At 39.7% G+C, this 16,580-nt stretch overlaps 1 protein-coding gene and 1 pseudogene across 1 annotated transcript in view; both read right to left on the bottom strand.

Annotated features, from left to right (window-relative positions):
* Nucleotides 1–845, bottom strand: part of LOC137014512 (uncharacterized) — a 6,991-nt gene extending 6,146 nt beyond the window's left edge. The window contains exons 1-2 of the mRNA XM_067378865.1: nucleotides 789–845; nucleotides 1–223 (exon numbers count right to left, since the gene is read on the bottom strand). The exon at nucleotides 1–223 is cut by the window's left edge and continues 150 nt beyond it. Of these exons, the coding sequence (XP_067234966.1) occupies nucleotides 1–180 (180 nt within the window). The 5' untranslated portion in view covers nucleotides 181–223; nucleotides 789–845. The remainder of the gene's footprint in view (nucleotides 224–788) is intronic.
* LOC137014814 (intelectin-like) lies at nucleotides 764–15,038 on the bottom strand (annotated as a pseudogene).
* Nucleotides 15,039–16,580: the final 1,542 nt, after the last annotated feature.

Here is a 16,580-nt window from a genome sequence, read left to right as displayed (position 1 = left end):
AACTGGTGTTACGTTCCACGTATGTTTTTGTATTTTGTTTTTGTTTTTCCCTCTCTCTCTCTTTTTTTTGTTATCTCTCTGTCGAGTTTTAGGTGACGGTAAAGCGGTGCTCATCTTGGTGGCGTCATGACGCTCTGACGTCCCAACCAGCGTACTGCCAATCTGCGGGTGGCTGATCATTTAAAAGGCTTTGGCGGCATTGGATTGATCTGCTTGGAAAAGCCTAAAAATAAAAATATTTATTCAACATCATTACAAGACTGTGACACCTGAGTAAAGCAGTGAATAAAAATATACAAGTTTATCACTTAAGCCAACGTTTTCCCTACCGCAGGCAGTGCACCCACCACTCTGACGGAGCAAACCACCACAAATTCTGGCCATTTTGTACCATAAAACAGAGAGCCTAAAATTCTTTTAATAAAATGTTCACATATGGAAATGTATCACTGATTAATTAGTAAATTATTATTTTAGGATAAAGCAAAGGTAAAAAGCAAGGTTAAATGCAACCTTTCTGTAAATGAGGCGATGACATGTTCGCTGGGGTTTTGCTCCAGGGGGTTGAGAGTTGAAAAATAAGGTTATAGTATATATATATAGAATATATATATATATATATATATATATATATTATAGCCTAAGGAATATAAGAAATATAATTATCAAATGTATTAATCAATGTGGTATATCTCTGACAGAAGGAAAAGAAGCAGGTCATTTTAGTTTGTCAGCGATAAAAAAAGAAGTACAGCTGCTTCAGTTATCTTTTTGGAAGCACTATATACCAGTCGAAACTTGTAAAGTCCCCGCACTGTTTAGGGGCCCCCTCAGGAAAGTCCACCAATACAGAACTGCAAAAATATGAGTACATTAATAATAACAAAACATATATATTTCCTCATATAACATTGCAGCTGATTTACTTCTGTTGTAATTGTATTACTGTAAATGAATTTCCTCTTCATTTATACACTAAAGCTGTTCATGAACATTGTTCAAAATAATTATATAATCCACAATATTTGTTTAGCTCACATGTTCAGTGTGACAAGTGGTTGGTTTAACGCCTGAACAAAGAACCATGGCTGCCTTTTCACCTTGCTCATACAAATTAGTACGTTTTTTGCTAAATCAAATGTATTTCACGAGTTCGTACAAATACCTACCCCTAACCCCTCCCCTAAACCTACCAGTAACTTGGATTTAGACAAATCGTAAGAATTTGTGCAAGTGACCCATGTAAATACATACAAATTGGTCGTGAGATAGCGTTGCAACCTACACCATCACTGAATAATACACAGATTTTATGTCAGTCGATGCAGCTACTTTCTTTAAAAATATTTGAAAAATATTGGCCCAAGAGGAATTGCTGTACCTCTTGTATTAGGTCCATACATATTTTTGGTAGAATCCACATTTCCAGTATCATACACTATTGGAATAGCAGGTCCATTATCAGTTTTTCAAGTCCCGATTCCAAAGCTCACAGGGGATTTCTGGGAAAATTAACATAAAAATTCTTATTTTTTTTTTTATTTTTTTTTTACAGAATTGTAGTCTTTTGCCTTTAGCCTATATTTTATTTGAATATTAATAATATTAATAATATAAAATAATATATAACTCAAAACTACTGTCAAAGTTTGTCTCACCTTGAATAAATTGAAAAGGTTTCCTCCGTGTCGAGTTAAGAAGCGATTTTCAGTGTGGTATCTCAGGATGGAGGCAGTGCTCCAGTTTTCCATCACCATATTATTAGGAACGTGCCACACAGACACATCCTGTGCCGCAATTCCAAAGTATCCAGGATTCTGTGACAAAAAGAAAACAGACTGTTCATTCATTTTGTAGATTAACATGTTTTCATTTTTTAATGTAATAAAAAAATTACCTTGTAATCATCACTTGTAGCAGCCTCTGCAGTTCCAAATGTGACTCTGTTTGCCCATGTTCCTTCTCCATCAGGCCGGTTTGCGTTGCTGCCCTGATCACTAGACCAGCGATCACCAACAGTACACTTTCCATACATGTTGTTTTCATGAACTGGTGTTACGTTCCACGTATGTTTTTGTATTTTGTTTTTGTTTTTCCCTCTCTCTCTCTCTCTCTCTCTCTCTCTCTCTCTCTCTCTCTCTCTCTCTCTCTTTTTGTTATCTCTCTGTCGAGTTTTAGGTGACGGTAAAGCGGTGCTCATCTTGGTGACGTCATGAAGCTCTGACGTCCCAACCAGCGTACTGCCAATCTGCGGGTGGCTGATCATTTAAAAGGCTTTGGCGGCATTCCACCTGCAGTGAGCGTTTGGGCTCGGACCTCACTCACGCTTGTCAAGCCAGAGCCAGCCATCCTTTGTGTCTGCGAACTGTTTATTTAGTCTGTGGTTTATTGAGACAGCACCTGGTTGTTTGTTTCTGTGTAATAGTTAAGCTGACGGAGTTAGAGAGTGATACAAGTTTCTCGTGTTAAATGTTTGAGCCCATTTGAATTCTGGCGTGAAGTCATTATGTCAACCGAATAGTTGACAAATAATGAACCCTTTTGCTGCAGACGAGTTTCTCGTGTTAAATGTTTGAACCCATTCGAATTCTGGCGTGAAGTCATTATCTGTCAACCGAGGGGTTGACCGATAATGAAACCTTTTGCTGCGGACAGCTCAGAGATAACATCAACCTCCCTGACCATTGTTAATTCCGTATAGTGCGTGACGGCTCGATTTGGTAGCTAGCAATTAATGTTAGTTATTATGTGGATGTTCGCCTCCCTTGTATTTTTGTTTATTTATTTAGTGGAGTTTAGTTAAGGCGCCGTGCCGAAGTTTTCGGTTTTGTTACTACATTTTATTTTTGGTAGTTAGTTTAAGGGCGTGGGCGCTAGTTAGTGGGTTTTGTTTTGATTATTTCTTTTCTTTGGCGACATCCTCTTTTTTTTCTTACTTTCATTGAGTTTATGTCTTACTTGTGTTGATTTATTTTTTACCGTGTTAATAAATGTCGGATATTAATTGCATCCCTTGTTGCTTGGTTTGTTCCTCCCCACACTGCAACAGCTGCATCTCATTTAAATGTTGCGGTCATTCCACTTAACAACTTTAAGCACGTAACAGCTGGCCACCAGCGTCCAGCCGCCGCCCGCAGTGGTCATATCACAAAACGTCTGGTAAAGGACCCCACTTGGTGAGGTCAGATAGTACAGACCATCTGCATTAATAGAAGCATTGCTGAGTCACCTAAATTGAGTTATTGCTTGAGATAACAACAAAAAAATAACATTCCCTCATAAACATGATATTTGTCAAGAATTTCTTTGCAGCTTCGAACAACATATTTAATTCTGTCCAGAAGTTTTTCAACCTCATAATTGATGTTGGTATCATTGATATTAATGCATGGTGCTGCTGTTACTTGTATTCTTTCCTTAGTTCCCACTGTAGAAAAATCATAAAAAGAGTAAACACTGGTTAACCCATGGCATTTTGTAAGTTTTTCATGTTTTACTCCCACAAGATGGCACTAATCTACCTTAAAAAAAATGGATTTTAAATTCCTTGTCTCTATTTTAACATGGAATACTGCTTTAATTGAAAAATATATTAGAAACAATTGTGAATTATTTTCAATGGGGAAAAATAGCTAATAAAATTGTATACATATTGCATGCACAGTATCATAACATACCCTCAAAATGTTAAATAATAATAAAAAATATATATTGAAAAAAATATATATATACATTACATTGGTTTTCCTGAAAAAAAAAAAAAAATTAAAAAGTTAAAATTTAAGTGTGACACCTAAATGGAGAGGACAAGAGAGTTAAGAGAAATTGACCCACTTTATATTAAGTGGCCTTAATTACTACTACATTTAAATTAATCATTTGATACAATGCACTTATTGTGTACATGAAGAGTTTGGTTCCAAAACGCGATAAACGCCATTTTCAAAAAAATTGAGTTTCCGCCAAAATCAGTATAGTATCTGGTCTGTATTGAAAAGTCATTTATCATTTTTGCGCAAAATGTGATATCCGTCATGTTATTCTGTCATGTTTTCTCCCTTTCTTTCCAAAACGCGACAAACGCCAGTCTCCTTTTTCTGCAGAACGTGATATATCCGCTCAACCAATCACAGCGCACCATTCCACCCACTGTAAACATTGAAGGCTTTTTTAAAAAGCCGTTTTAATACCAATGTACTCTGCAAATGTGTTTATTTAACCGTGCGGTGGCGCCAGATACTCGTTAATCGGTGATGACAAATAATTTATAACATTAACAAGATGATCCGTTGAATTCATTTTGGGAGCAACGGCTGAATGTATTTTTAGTAAAATGCCTGTATATAAAATAAATATTGGCAAAGTTTAGACTCTGTCATATATGTGAATTAACTTGCTTTGTTGTGTATTTTCAATTTGAAAAATAACTTTTATATTGATGGATTAATTGCATTTTGGAAAAAAAAATGTCATGGATTTATTGCTTTTTGGGAAAAAAATAATACGTTTTTATAATAAACTTTTTAAAATAAAAATGTAGATTTGAATTTTTAATGTTTTTATAACCAAAAGATGCTATGTGAAAGTTTGAAACAGAAAATAGTGGTTTTCATCTTGCCACTTTCTTGGTAAAGAAAACACCTTTTTACTCAAATTAATCAAAATGGACTTATTGCGTTTTGGAACCAAACTCTTCACATGTTTTTACATTGTACTTATATTTTAAAAACACCTGCATGTAATTACATCTGTAATTAATTTATGTAATTACATTTATAATTACACTGTTGACCCATCCCTTAACCCTTACCCCTACCCTTAAACCTACCCATACCACCAAAGCTTTCCCTAACCTTACCCATATCCCACCTCAATAGCTGCAAAAGTGTTTCACAATTCAATATGTACATTGTACTTATTTTTTGATGTAAGTACATAGTAGTTAAGGCCACTTAATATAAAGTGGGACCAGAGAAATTAGTGTCAATCAAATCAGATAATTACACTTAATTGATTTAGCATCACAGAAGCATAAACTCAGTGCGAGACTGAGAAGGATCCCAAAAAACATTTTTGTAAGAAAGGATGATTTTCTGTCCAGTGTTTCTTGGGAATATCCCGGATGAGCCCCCAGATCTGTTAGATTTTTTTTTTAGGTAGACTATCTGAAGCCTTGAAGCTATCAGTCATCAGCTGAAAACAGACGCCTCAACCGCATCATGATGTGTGGCAGCAGCAGCAGTGTGAGGTATCATGTTTATACACACAAGATCAAGCAATAACCTTCAGGATGTCCTGGACATCCAGTCAGAGTACAGAGGTCAAACCGTACCATAAATGGCATATTAAGAAATATATTAACAAGAGATGTGTGTGTCTATAAAACAAGGGCAGTCTTACACAATAGTAGTCAAAAGTTGTAAATCATATTCTACATTTAATGTACCCAAGTGCCCACTTTGCCTTGTGTATGTGAATATTTATCACCACAAGCCAGGCACAAGTGTTCTGTGGAAGCAAATTTATTGAGGTAATATTATACATATGGTCATGACACACATCTATTAACCAAATATAAAGCAAAAAAAAAAAAAAAATAGACCTGATTCTTTTAGCAGGCATTGGCCAATGCAGACAAACACCCCAAATGAGTTGCCATCAGTAATGATACACAGTAACATTTAGCGTCATGGAAACCCTTGTGGTCCATGAAACCCCCTTTTTTTAAATTCTATCACTTGATGAGGTTCCATGCACATGTTCAGTTACAGGGTGCATGTAACTAAGAGACAGAGCGTCCGTTAAAGACACAAATTTGACGAAGTATGTCCCAAAGCTTGCACACTCTTTTACTACATATTCAAAAGTATGTACTTTTTCTTCACAAAAACAGTACATACTTTTAGGGTGAAGTATAAGTGGGCGAATTGGGATGCAGCAATTTTATTTCTTGGGAATCTGACTAGGATCCGGAATCCTATTCTTATCAAGGAAAAACCTGTAGACATTGCTGAACAATAAACAAATCATGTTTCAAATTTGGCATCATTCACTCCAAATTTGGCATCATTCACTCCTCATCATGTTGTTTTATCTTTTGTCCACACAATAAAAGTCAGAGGATCAATGTGGTATACCTCTGACAGAAGGAAAGCAGGTCATTTTAGTTTGTCAGCAATAAAAAAAAAAGAAGTGCAGCTGCTTCAGTTATCTCTTTGGAAGCACTAAATCCTGCATTAGTACCATAGCCATCCCAGTTGAAACTTGTAATGTCCCCGATTTATGATTTAAGTCTACAAGATTTTATGGGAACAACGCATCCTTAGATATGCTGCACACCTCAACAAGCATGTCTAATCAGTTGAATTCATAAAACAACTTATTAATTAAAATATTTGCAATAAAAGGCCCCAATGAAATGTTATTTTTATGTTTTAATACAAATGTATCAAAAATGTGGACATGAAGGCATAAAACATTAACAATTTATCTTTTAAAATGTAATCGAAAAATGTTTTTAACAATTCCATTTATTTTTTGGCAAAGTGCTGCACAACAGAGGTTTACTGTTCAAATTAAAACATGGAAGAAAAATTGTGTGATTATTCCTTTAAAAAATAAAGTTTTAATCATTTTATTTTTATTATTATTATTATTATTATTGTGAGAAGTACGTTCTACTGTACAATAGTATTGATATTCTGTTATAAAGAACATGTCAGAATAATTCTGTTTACTGACACCAATGATTTTAAAGAACAGTCTCTTCTCTCTTCTGGAATACTTTGCTTTGGTGTTTACACTGGTTTTTCAAAACAGCGGCACCAATCTCACTCTTTTGTACAACAGCAGCGGCTCTGGGTACATGATCTAAAGCTCAAATCTAACTGGATGGCCCATTTCACTGTGGGGAAATGGGGAAAAAAACAACACATGATCTTACTTTGTCGCGCTGTGGTTGAGGAGTTACGTCACAAGGCATCACCATTCAGAAACAGAATCTGTTTACTGACGGGAATTTGTTGCGTCACGTCGCTGTGTATCCATTGTAGACAATGTGATGTCACTGATTATTTCTATTGTCTTTTGACGCGTCACGTCGTGCTGCTTGCGTCCGTTGTAGACACGGCGTTACAAACTCACAAACCTGTAAACTGTGAGCGCTCAGTCATACTTGCTATGGTAAGGTTGCACTCCACTTTTATTACAGTTATAATTCTTTCTCTAAATAACGCAGCTTGGCAGTGTTATTTAGTCCCTTTTTTTTCGCTTCCTCCTTTTCCATTTCTTTCCAAGAAACTGTGGTGTATCATAAAAATGCAAACAAATATCACACTATTTTTCTTGGTCTCATTGTCGAAGTAACCATGGCAACGGATAGTGTATCTTTCTAATATGGCAACGCCTTCCTGTAGTGCAAATGCCGTCATGTCACCTTCTCATTCAATGTCACCTTCTTGTTTCAATTCAAGTGTGTCATCGCGTCATACATTTTGACGCTTAATTGCGATCAGTGTGAAAAGCCCATACCTTTGGCCATGGGCTGTGTCTGAAATCACATACTTTCGAGTAGGTACTTATTTTGAACAAGTAATTGCTAAAAAAGTAAGGCGCAGATTTCCTTTGTTCTCGAACAAAACTGGATGCGTGCTATCATATACACAGTTCTCTCTTATGAACTGCCTCTCCTCTCACTCAGATATTGAGTGCGCACGCTCAAACTGTGTCCTGTGCACTCGCAAATCTCTCCGGGCTCTTGCATTTGAAAAGTATTCGCTTCTGGATTAAACACTGTCAAAAGTTATCATCCAATCAGAAAAGATGACTGATCAATGAAAATGCTACGTGGAATCTTATTGGCTGAGAGTGAACTGTGCCTGGAATTCTTTCGACAAAGATGGATGTTTAATTTCTTTACAATTTAATAATATTAATCAAATTTTACCTAGTCTAACTGCATCACATTACAGGTCAAACCCCAATTTATCTAAACAAACAAACAAACAAAGTTTTTTAAAGTTATTGTGGTCGTACATTTTGTACTTGTGTTGAAATTTATTTAAAAAAATAGGTAACATTTTACAATAAGGTTTTTATTTGTTAACATTAGTTAATGTATTATCTAACATGAATTAACAATGAGCAATACATTACTGTAATTATTAAAGGAATAGTTCACCCAAAAATGAAAATTTGATGTTTATCTGCTTACCCCCAGGGCATCCAATATATAGGTGACTTTGTTTCTTCAGTAGAACACAATTATGATTTTTACTCCAACCGTTGCATTCTGTAAGTTGTATAATGCATGTCAATGGTAACAAAAGAGTAAAAAAAACATGCACAGACAAATCCAAATTAAACCCTGCGGCTCTTGACAAAACATTGATGTCCTAAGACACGAAACGATCGGTTTGTGCAAGAAATCGAACAGTATTTATATCATTTTTTTTTACCTCTGATACACCACTATGTCCAACTGCCTTGAGTGCACGCATGGCATCCAGTGCGTGAGGTGTGAGGTTCGTTAGCTCTCGTGAGGTAGTTTAAACATGGTGCCTGTTTTGTTTGTTATACAAATGGAAGTAAACCACTAAAAAAACATGGTTATATTACATCAAAACAGGGCAGCTTTACAAATAAAAAGGACACATACAAAGATCTTGTTCACATACCTCAGTTGGATGTGGAAAAACCATAGGCACAGCTGATGGTTTAAGTCTTACGTGATCCTCTCCTGCTAAAAATGCAAACTCGCCATTGGCTGGTGCATCAAAGGAGGTGTTTTGGCTTGTTTGTCCTTAAAAGACAACAACACACACCTCTCAATAGTCTCTCGATCGTCTATCGATTGTCTCTCGCCATCTCACGCATGTCACTCCCAGATGTATCTCGGCGACCGTGCTCACATCATGATGCTCCTCTCTGAGACAGACTCTTTCTTTCTTATTTTCCAGCCATCTTAATCTTAATTCAAAACCTTGTTTGAAAATCCTGCCGAAGACCCTTCCTCGAAAAAGGAAGGATTGCTCCAGCTCGCACGCACCGAAACTCCTGCAGAAAGGTGAAGTAATCACAGCAAAATTACCTATGCAAGTACTGAACAATTTCTTTCAATGTACTTCAAGCTTCCATGTGTAAGTTGTGATTTTTCTTGCGTGCGAGTGGTGTTAATGGAATGGTAGCCTAAATGAAGGGTACTGATGCATTTGGTGAGTAAGTCTAGCGTAAGAGGTTGTCTAGCACCTGGGTGGGTAGGATGAGTTTTTTGGATGCCTTTAATAAGCAGTGAGGTCTTTGAGTTTGTTATTTCGGAGGAGGGTGAGCCGAAAATTAATTTGTGAAAAAATTGGATTCCACTTAAATAGTCTTTAATGGAACCAACTTAGAGGCTCTTGGTTGTGTTGAGGTAGGAGACGAACGACGTAATGGTGAGCAGAGAAAAGTCTGGGAAAGGTAGGTTAAATATGAGAAGAAAAGTTTTAAAACATCTCCAAACAGTTAAATATGATTGGAGGGTTCTGGGCGAAAAGGCTTGGAAAATTAAGTTGAGACAAGTGTCAAGCAGTGGTCTCAAAGAGTGGTTTATGGGAAGATTAATTCTGAATAGTGAGGTACTGGGGTCGGGTTGGGGTCCGTTTCTGGAGCCAGCTGTCTGGATTTCTGGAAAGCAAAGCGGGACAGAGAGAGTCAGCAATTTGATTTTTTGACCCAGGTACATGCTTAGCTGTTATAATAAATTGATTGCAACCTGCGATCCAAATAAGGCGTCTAAGGAGTTGCATCATAGTGGGTGCATGAGAGCGGGTTTTATTAATGCAATGCACAGTTGCTTCATTGTCGCAGTAAACAATGTTTTTTGTGGTCCATTCTTTCCCTCATAGAAAAGCTGCTATGATGAGAGGATAAAGTTCAAACAGTGCTGAAGAGGCCGAGAAATGCGTCGAATCTAAAAGCTGAGGTGGCCAAGTAGATGCGAACCAACGGCCTTGATAAAATACCCCGAAGCCGGAGGGAGCTGCATCGGTGTAGAGCTGGATATCGATTGGGAGGGACACCAAAGTATTACAGAATACTGTTCCATCTGTTTAAGGAAGGTTATCCATCATTTTAGCTCGTCACGGCATGAATTGGTTAGAGAGATTTGGTCATCTAACACAGCAACGGAGGATGCGAGGGAAAGAAGATGTGAGATGAAAGCATGGCCCTGCGGGATTATGAGCATTGCGAAGTTTAGGTGGCCGAGCAGAGATAGGAGTTTGCGCTTAGAGCTGTCTAGTAACATCGAAGAGACCAGAATTATTCTGTCAATTTTCTCTTTGGGTAAAGAAGCCTGGAATTTAACGATGTCCAGATTGATGCCTAGGATTTCGATGGACATAGCTGGGCCCCTGGTTTTGTCCTGGGCGATCGGAACACCTTGCTCAGAAAAAACCTTTTGGACTGTAATGAGATGCGCTGCTGGGATGGCATCAGGAGGCGAGATGATTAATAAGTTGTCGAGCAGGTGAATAAGGTTAATAATTGCGTAAGTGTTAGAAAGAATCCAGCAAATTGCTTCAGATAGCATGTCAAAGATCTTGGGTCTGCTTTTGTATCCGAAAGTTAGGCAAGTAATATTTTTTATGCCATCGGACGCCGAATAAATACCACGAGTTTGGGTGGATGGGCATCACCTTTAAATGCCAAAATAATGTTGACTTTGGCGAGCCAATCGCCACGACCAGGGTATTTGATTAATGATATTGCTTGGTCAATGTCGTGGTAGTGAAGAGAAAACTCTTCAAGTGGGATGAGGTGGTTTATGCTTGGAAACAGACAATTGTGCAAGGCTGAGAGGTTGATTGTTAAGCGTTTTATACCAGAGAATTTCCTTGTAGCCACTCCAGTAGGGCTGATGCGAAAGTTTTCGAAAGGAGGAATATAGAATGGTTCGATCATGAAGCCTGAATTAACTTCCTTATTGATCAAGTTGTCCACTGTGTCGGGTTCTGTAAGTGCAGATTGAAAATTATCACAAATCATATTTTGTGAGGGAATGCTTTCTAGAATGCTTTCTTCAAAACCATGCTTGAGACCAGACAGCAAATATTTAGTAAATTCAAGATCAGGGTGCTGAGACTATTACGATGACAAACATAAAAAAATTCACATGACAAGTAATTTCTTGAATTTTTATTGGTAGATTTTCTTACAGGGCATATAGTGTGGGTGTGAGCGCCACCACAGTAATTGCAAATGTGCAAAAAATCATAGAGTTGTCTTGAGCAGCCGCCTGTATTAAAATGATTGCAGACCTGTCGTCTCGAGGAAAAGGCTGTGGCTATTCCTTTCTTGGTTAGGAACTGGAATTGAAGGAATTGACGGATTTCCTTGGGGACAAGTTATGGTGGAATGCACAGGAAACATTTCGAATGCTCAGGAAGATTTTGTTGTGGAAATCCGTTTAGGGGTAATAGGGGCACTGACTCCATTGGGCAGTTTGAACAGCGCATTTTGCTGAAAACAGCTTGTGGTAAGTGTAAAAATGTGTTCCCCTTTAGGATAATGCGAGCTCTGCCACTATGACGAGATAGTCATTCAGCTATGGGGAAAAGCAGTGCAGATAATTTCTGTGTATTGACCGAATGCGATGCAAAATTATGAAAATGAAAGGATTTGAGATGAGATATTATTTGGAGTTTTTAAAGTGACTAAAAAAAAGTCGCCACAATCAATCTGCCATTTAGAATCAGATGGGGAAGCAAGGCAAGGCAAGGCAAGGCAATTTTATTTGTATAGCACATTTCATACACAATGGTAATTCAAAGTGCTTTACATAAAGAAGAAGAATAAAAATAGAACATAAGGAATAGAAATAACAGTAAAAACAGATAATTTTGCTATTTGGATTTTATAAAATGCATTAAAAGTCAGAATCATGATGATACATAAAAGATATAAAAATACATTAAAAATGAAATAAAAACAGGAAAAGAATTTAAAGAATAAAAAGATAATACGTATAAAATAAAGTGCAAACAGTTCGGACATAGCACAGTGCTCAATCAGCAAATGCATAGGTAAAAAGATGTGTTTTGAGTCTGGATTTGAATGTGGCTACTGTTGGAGCACACCTGATCTCTTCTGTAAGCTGGTTCCAGCTGCAGCTGGCGTAACAGCTAAAAGCAGACTCTCCCTGCTTTGAGTGAGCCCTTGGTATTTTTAAGTGAGTTGATCCTGATGATCTGAGTGATCTATTAGGTTTATATTCTATGAGCATATCTGCAATGTATTGAGGTCCTAGGCCATTGAATGATTTATAAACAAGCAACAGTACTTTAAAATCAATTCTAAATGCAACTGGAAGCCAGTGCAAGGACCTGAGGACTGGTGTGATGTGTTCATGTTTTCGGGTTCTGCTCAGAATCCTGGCAGCAGCGTTCTGTACGAGCTGCAGCTGTCTTGTGGTCTTTTTGGGAAGACCAGTGAGGAGCCCATTACAATAATCCACCCTGCTGGTGATGAAAGCATGAATAAGTTTCTTTAAGTCTTGACTGGAGACAAAGCATCTAATTCTTGCAATATTTTTGAGATGATAATATGCTGATTTAGTTATTGTCTTTACATGGCTACTGAAACTCAGGTCTGACTCCAAAATCACACCAAGATTCCTGACTTGATTTTTAGTTGTTTGACCCCTAGAGTGAAGGTACATGTTCACTTTGAGAACTTCATCTTTGTTTCCAAATACAATGACTTCAGTTTTGTCTTTGTTTAACTGAAGGAACTTTAGGCACATCCAATTTTTAATTTCATCAATGCATTGACACAGGGAGTCAATGGAGCTGTAGTCGTTGGGTGATAGGGCTAGGTAAATCTGGGTGTCATCTGCATAGCTGTAATATGCAATTTGGTTCTTTCTCATTATTTGGCTCAGTGGCAGCATATATAGGTTGAACAGGAGGGGTGCAAGTATTGAACCTTGAGGGACTCTGCATGTCATGGATGTCCACTCTGACTTATGGTCACCGATACTCACATAATAACCTCTCCCTTCTAAGTATGATCTGAACCATTTAAGGACCATCCCAGAAAGCCCAACCCAGTTTTCGAGCCTGTCAAGAAGAATGTTGTGATCGACAGTGTCAAACGCAGCACTGAGGTCAAGTAGAACCAGCACTGATAATTTACCTGTATCTGTGTTTAGGCGAATATCATTTATTATCTTTATGAGTGCTGTTTCTGTGCTGTGATGCGGTCGGAAACCAGATTGAAAGTTATCAAAGTATCCATTCAAGCTTAAGAACTTGTTCAGCTAATTGAAAACAACTTTTTCAATGATCTTGCCTATGAAAGGAAGATTTGAGATTGGCCTGTAGTTGCTCAATATGGTGTTATCCAGATTGCTCTTTTTCAGGAGGGGCTTAACAACTGCAGATTTCAGGGATTTTGGAAAAGTCCCAGAGAGAAGTGAGGCATTTACCACTTCTAGGAGATCTGCTTCTAAACAGTTTAACACTCTTTTGAAAAAAAGATGTGGGAAGTGTGTCAAGGGCGCAGGTTGATGTTTTAAGGTGCTGTACTGTTTCTTCCAAAATTTTACCATCAATTGCTTCAAAATCAGACATAATAGCTACTTTCTGAGGTTGTGATCTGATCTGTTTTACCCCAGTGCAGCTCAAGGATGTGCTGATCGCCTTTCTGATATTATTAATTTTCTCAGAGAAGAAGGAAGCAAACTCACTACATTTGCTGTCTGAGAGCATTTCACTGGGAATCTGACTTGGGGGGTTTGTTAGTCTCTCTACTGTAGCAAAAAGAGTGCGGGTGTTGTTTAAGTTTCTGTTTATAATATTTGAGAAGAAGGTCTGTCTAGCTTTGCCTAATTCCACATTGAAAGCATGAAAAATATCTTTATAGATGTTATAATGGATTTCAAGTTTTGTCTTTCGCCACATGCGCTCAGCTTTTCTGAATTGTCTTTTCATATTTTGCACTGCTGTTGAGTTTCTCCATGGTGATTTTTGTCTGCCAGGGAAAGGAGTGATGATAGTTCAATATTTGGACCTGATAAAATCTGTGCTCTGATGTTTCTGGCGAAAGGGGAAGCAATGGCGTTTGGAGGTATGGGCAGGGGGGGGGAAGACTGGTAGGGGCAGGTAATTCCTTACAGTGCTGGAAAAACCTGCGGAGTGAGGCTGATTAGAGGACGGAGGAGGGTAGCAGCATTCCTAGCAGCAGCGGAATCTGGGGCCTGGCCCAGGCTCGCTGAAGGCCCACTGCCCCTACCTGATGATTGGCCATGGTCCAGTCTTGCTGTAGAGAAAGACTGGGTTTGGGAGGTACGTGGTTTTTTAACCTTACCAATTTTAGTTGCTTTAATGGACACCTTAGAGGGAGATGAGGGTTTAAAAGGAACAAAAGTTGACTGCATTTTAGTGTATAATTGATTTAGTTCTGATTTACTCATCTCTTTCGAAAAATGGACATCAGTGTTGATCAATGCTTGCCTTAATCCCAGCACTGTCCATTTCTTGATTGCAGGATTGTTTGGCTGGGCCATGGAGTAGGAGGATGTCGATGAAGACGATGAGAAAGAAGGTGTGTGTCTCACCGGTGGAGGTGAGGGCTGGTCTAGACGTCTCGAAGTGTGGATAGCGGAGTGGATGGGTTGGTCCCCTGGAGCATAGGTTTTATCAGCTGGCAATTTTCAATGCACATTTAAGAGTGCAAGTTGCAATTAAACAACAATAAAAATTCTAATATGTAGTACGGTGCATATATTTGTTACAGAGTATTTCGGCGGTCTCCATAGCAGTGGGTAATCCAGGAAGTGGAATTAAACTGCATGACTTTGAGAAGCAGTCTACAACAACTAGGATGGTGGTATTTCCTTCTGAGACAGGGAGATCAGTAATGAAGTCCACTCCTAGGTGTGACCATGGGCGATCTGGAACGGGCAGCGGCAGGAGTTTCCCAGCTGGCAGATGACGAGGAGACTTGGAGATGGCACACTCCCTACAGCCCTGCATGTACTTTCTGACATCTGCAGCCATCCCTGGCCACCAGAAGCATTCTTTTAGCAACGAGAGGGTCTCATTGACCCCCGGATGACCAGTGCCAAGTGACGTGTGAGCCGAGTGAATGATGGGAGTGTGTCGTGTAGAAGAAGGTAGAGCAAGCCAGGTGGACAGCCCGGCGGAGGGTTCGTGGAGGCATTGGAGGAGGGAATGGTCTCTTCTGACCAGGTGATAGGACACACGATGAGCGAGCTAGGGATGATGGGTTCAGGTTCCTCAGTCTTTTCCTCCGGAGCATGTATGCGGGAAAGAGCGTCTGCTTTCACATTTTTAGTACCAGGACGAAAGGAGATAGTGTAGTTAAAGCGGGAGAAGAACATGGCCCAGCGAGCTTGTCTAGGGTTCAATCTCTTTGCTGAACGAAGGTATTCAAGGTTTTTATGGTCCGTCAGTACCAGGAACGCATGTTTGGCTCCCTCCAGCCAATGCCTCCACTCTTCCAAGGCAAGCTTGACCGCAAGAAGTTCCCTGTCACCGATGGAGTAGTTGACTTCCGCCAGGCTGAGCTTGCGGGAGAAGATGGCGCATGGATGGAGTCTACTTGGCGTCCCCTGCTGCTGTGACAACACCGCTCCCACTCCAGTTGTTGATGCATCCACTTCAACGATGAATTGTTTCTCTGGGTCTGGATGTACGAGTAAGGGAGCGGTGGTGAAGGCTTCTTTGAGCTGGTTAAAGGCGTTGGTGGCTGCCGGGGTCCAGGACAGAGACTTGGGCTTATTGCGGAGCAGGCTGGTAAGTGGATGGGCGATGGAACTGTAACCTTTGATGAATCGTCTGTAGAAGTTGGAGAATCCTAGGAAACACTGGAGTTCTTTTATTGTGGTGGGTTCTGGCCAGTTGGTAATGGATTCCACCTTCCTCCATGGCCTTCTCCTCCGGGATGGAAAGAGGGTATATCTTACCCTTTGGCACTGGTTCACCCGGAAGCAGGTCGATGGCACAATCCCATGGCCGGTGTGGAGGCAGCTTGGAAGACCGTTGCGGGCAGAATACATCACTGAAGGGGGCATAACACTTGGGGATTTCGACGGAGCGTTGTTCAACTGGACTTTCGATGGACGTGGCGCAGAGAGAGAGGTCAGGTGATGGAGGTGGTGGAACAGGCAGTTCCGTCAGACAGCGAGTGAAGCAAGTGTCGCCCCACTTCAGGATTTCGCCCGTCTTCCAGGAGATGGTAGGGTTATGCTGCTCCAACCAGGGGCGCCCTAGAACCACGTCAGCGGTGGAGTCCTCCAGAACCAGCAGATGAGCTTCCTCTTGGTGAAGTAGACCGACTTGAAGGGTCACAGGTTCAGCCACTGTGCGGACGCGCTTACGGCTCAGGGGTCGGCCGGTTATAGAGCAGATCTTGTAGATGGTCGGAGACGGAGTGGTCTTGACACGTAGGTGGCGACAGATGGCACCTGAGATGAAGTTGCCGGCAGACCCCGAGTTGATGAGCGCGACCACTGTAAGGGAGACATTGGCAGCAGTAAGATTGACGACAGTAGTGAGTGGTTTAATTTTTCGAGCAGC

This window comes from Chanodichthys erythropterus, chromosome 24 (assembly GCF_024489055.1).
Source record: "Chanodichthys erythropterus isolate Z2021 chromosome 24, ASM2448905v1, whole genome shotgun sequence".
Classification (NCBI taxonomy): domain Eukaryota; kingdom Metazoa; phylum Chordata; class Actinopteri; order Cypriniformes; family Xenocyprididae; genus Chanodichthys; species Chanodichthys erythropterus.
This window is presented reverse-complemented; position numbering and strand designations above follow the sequence as displayed.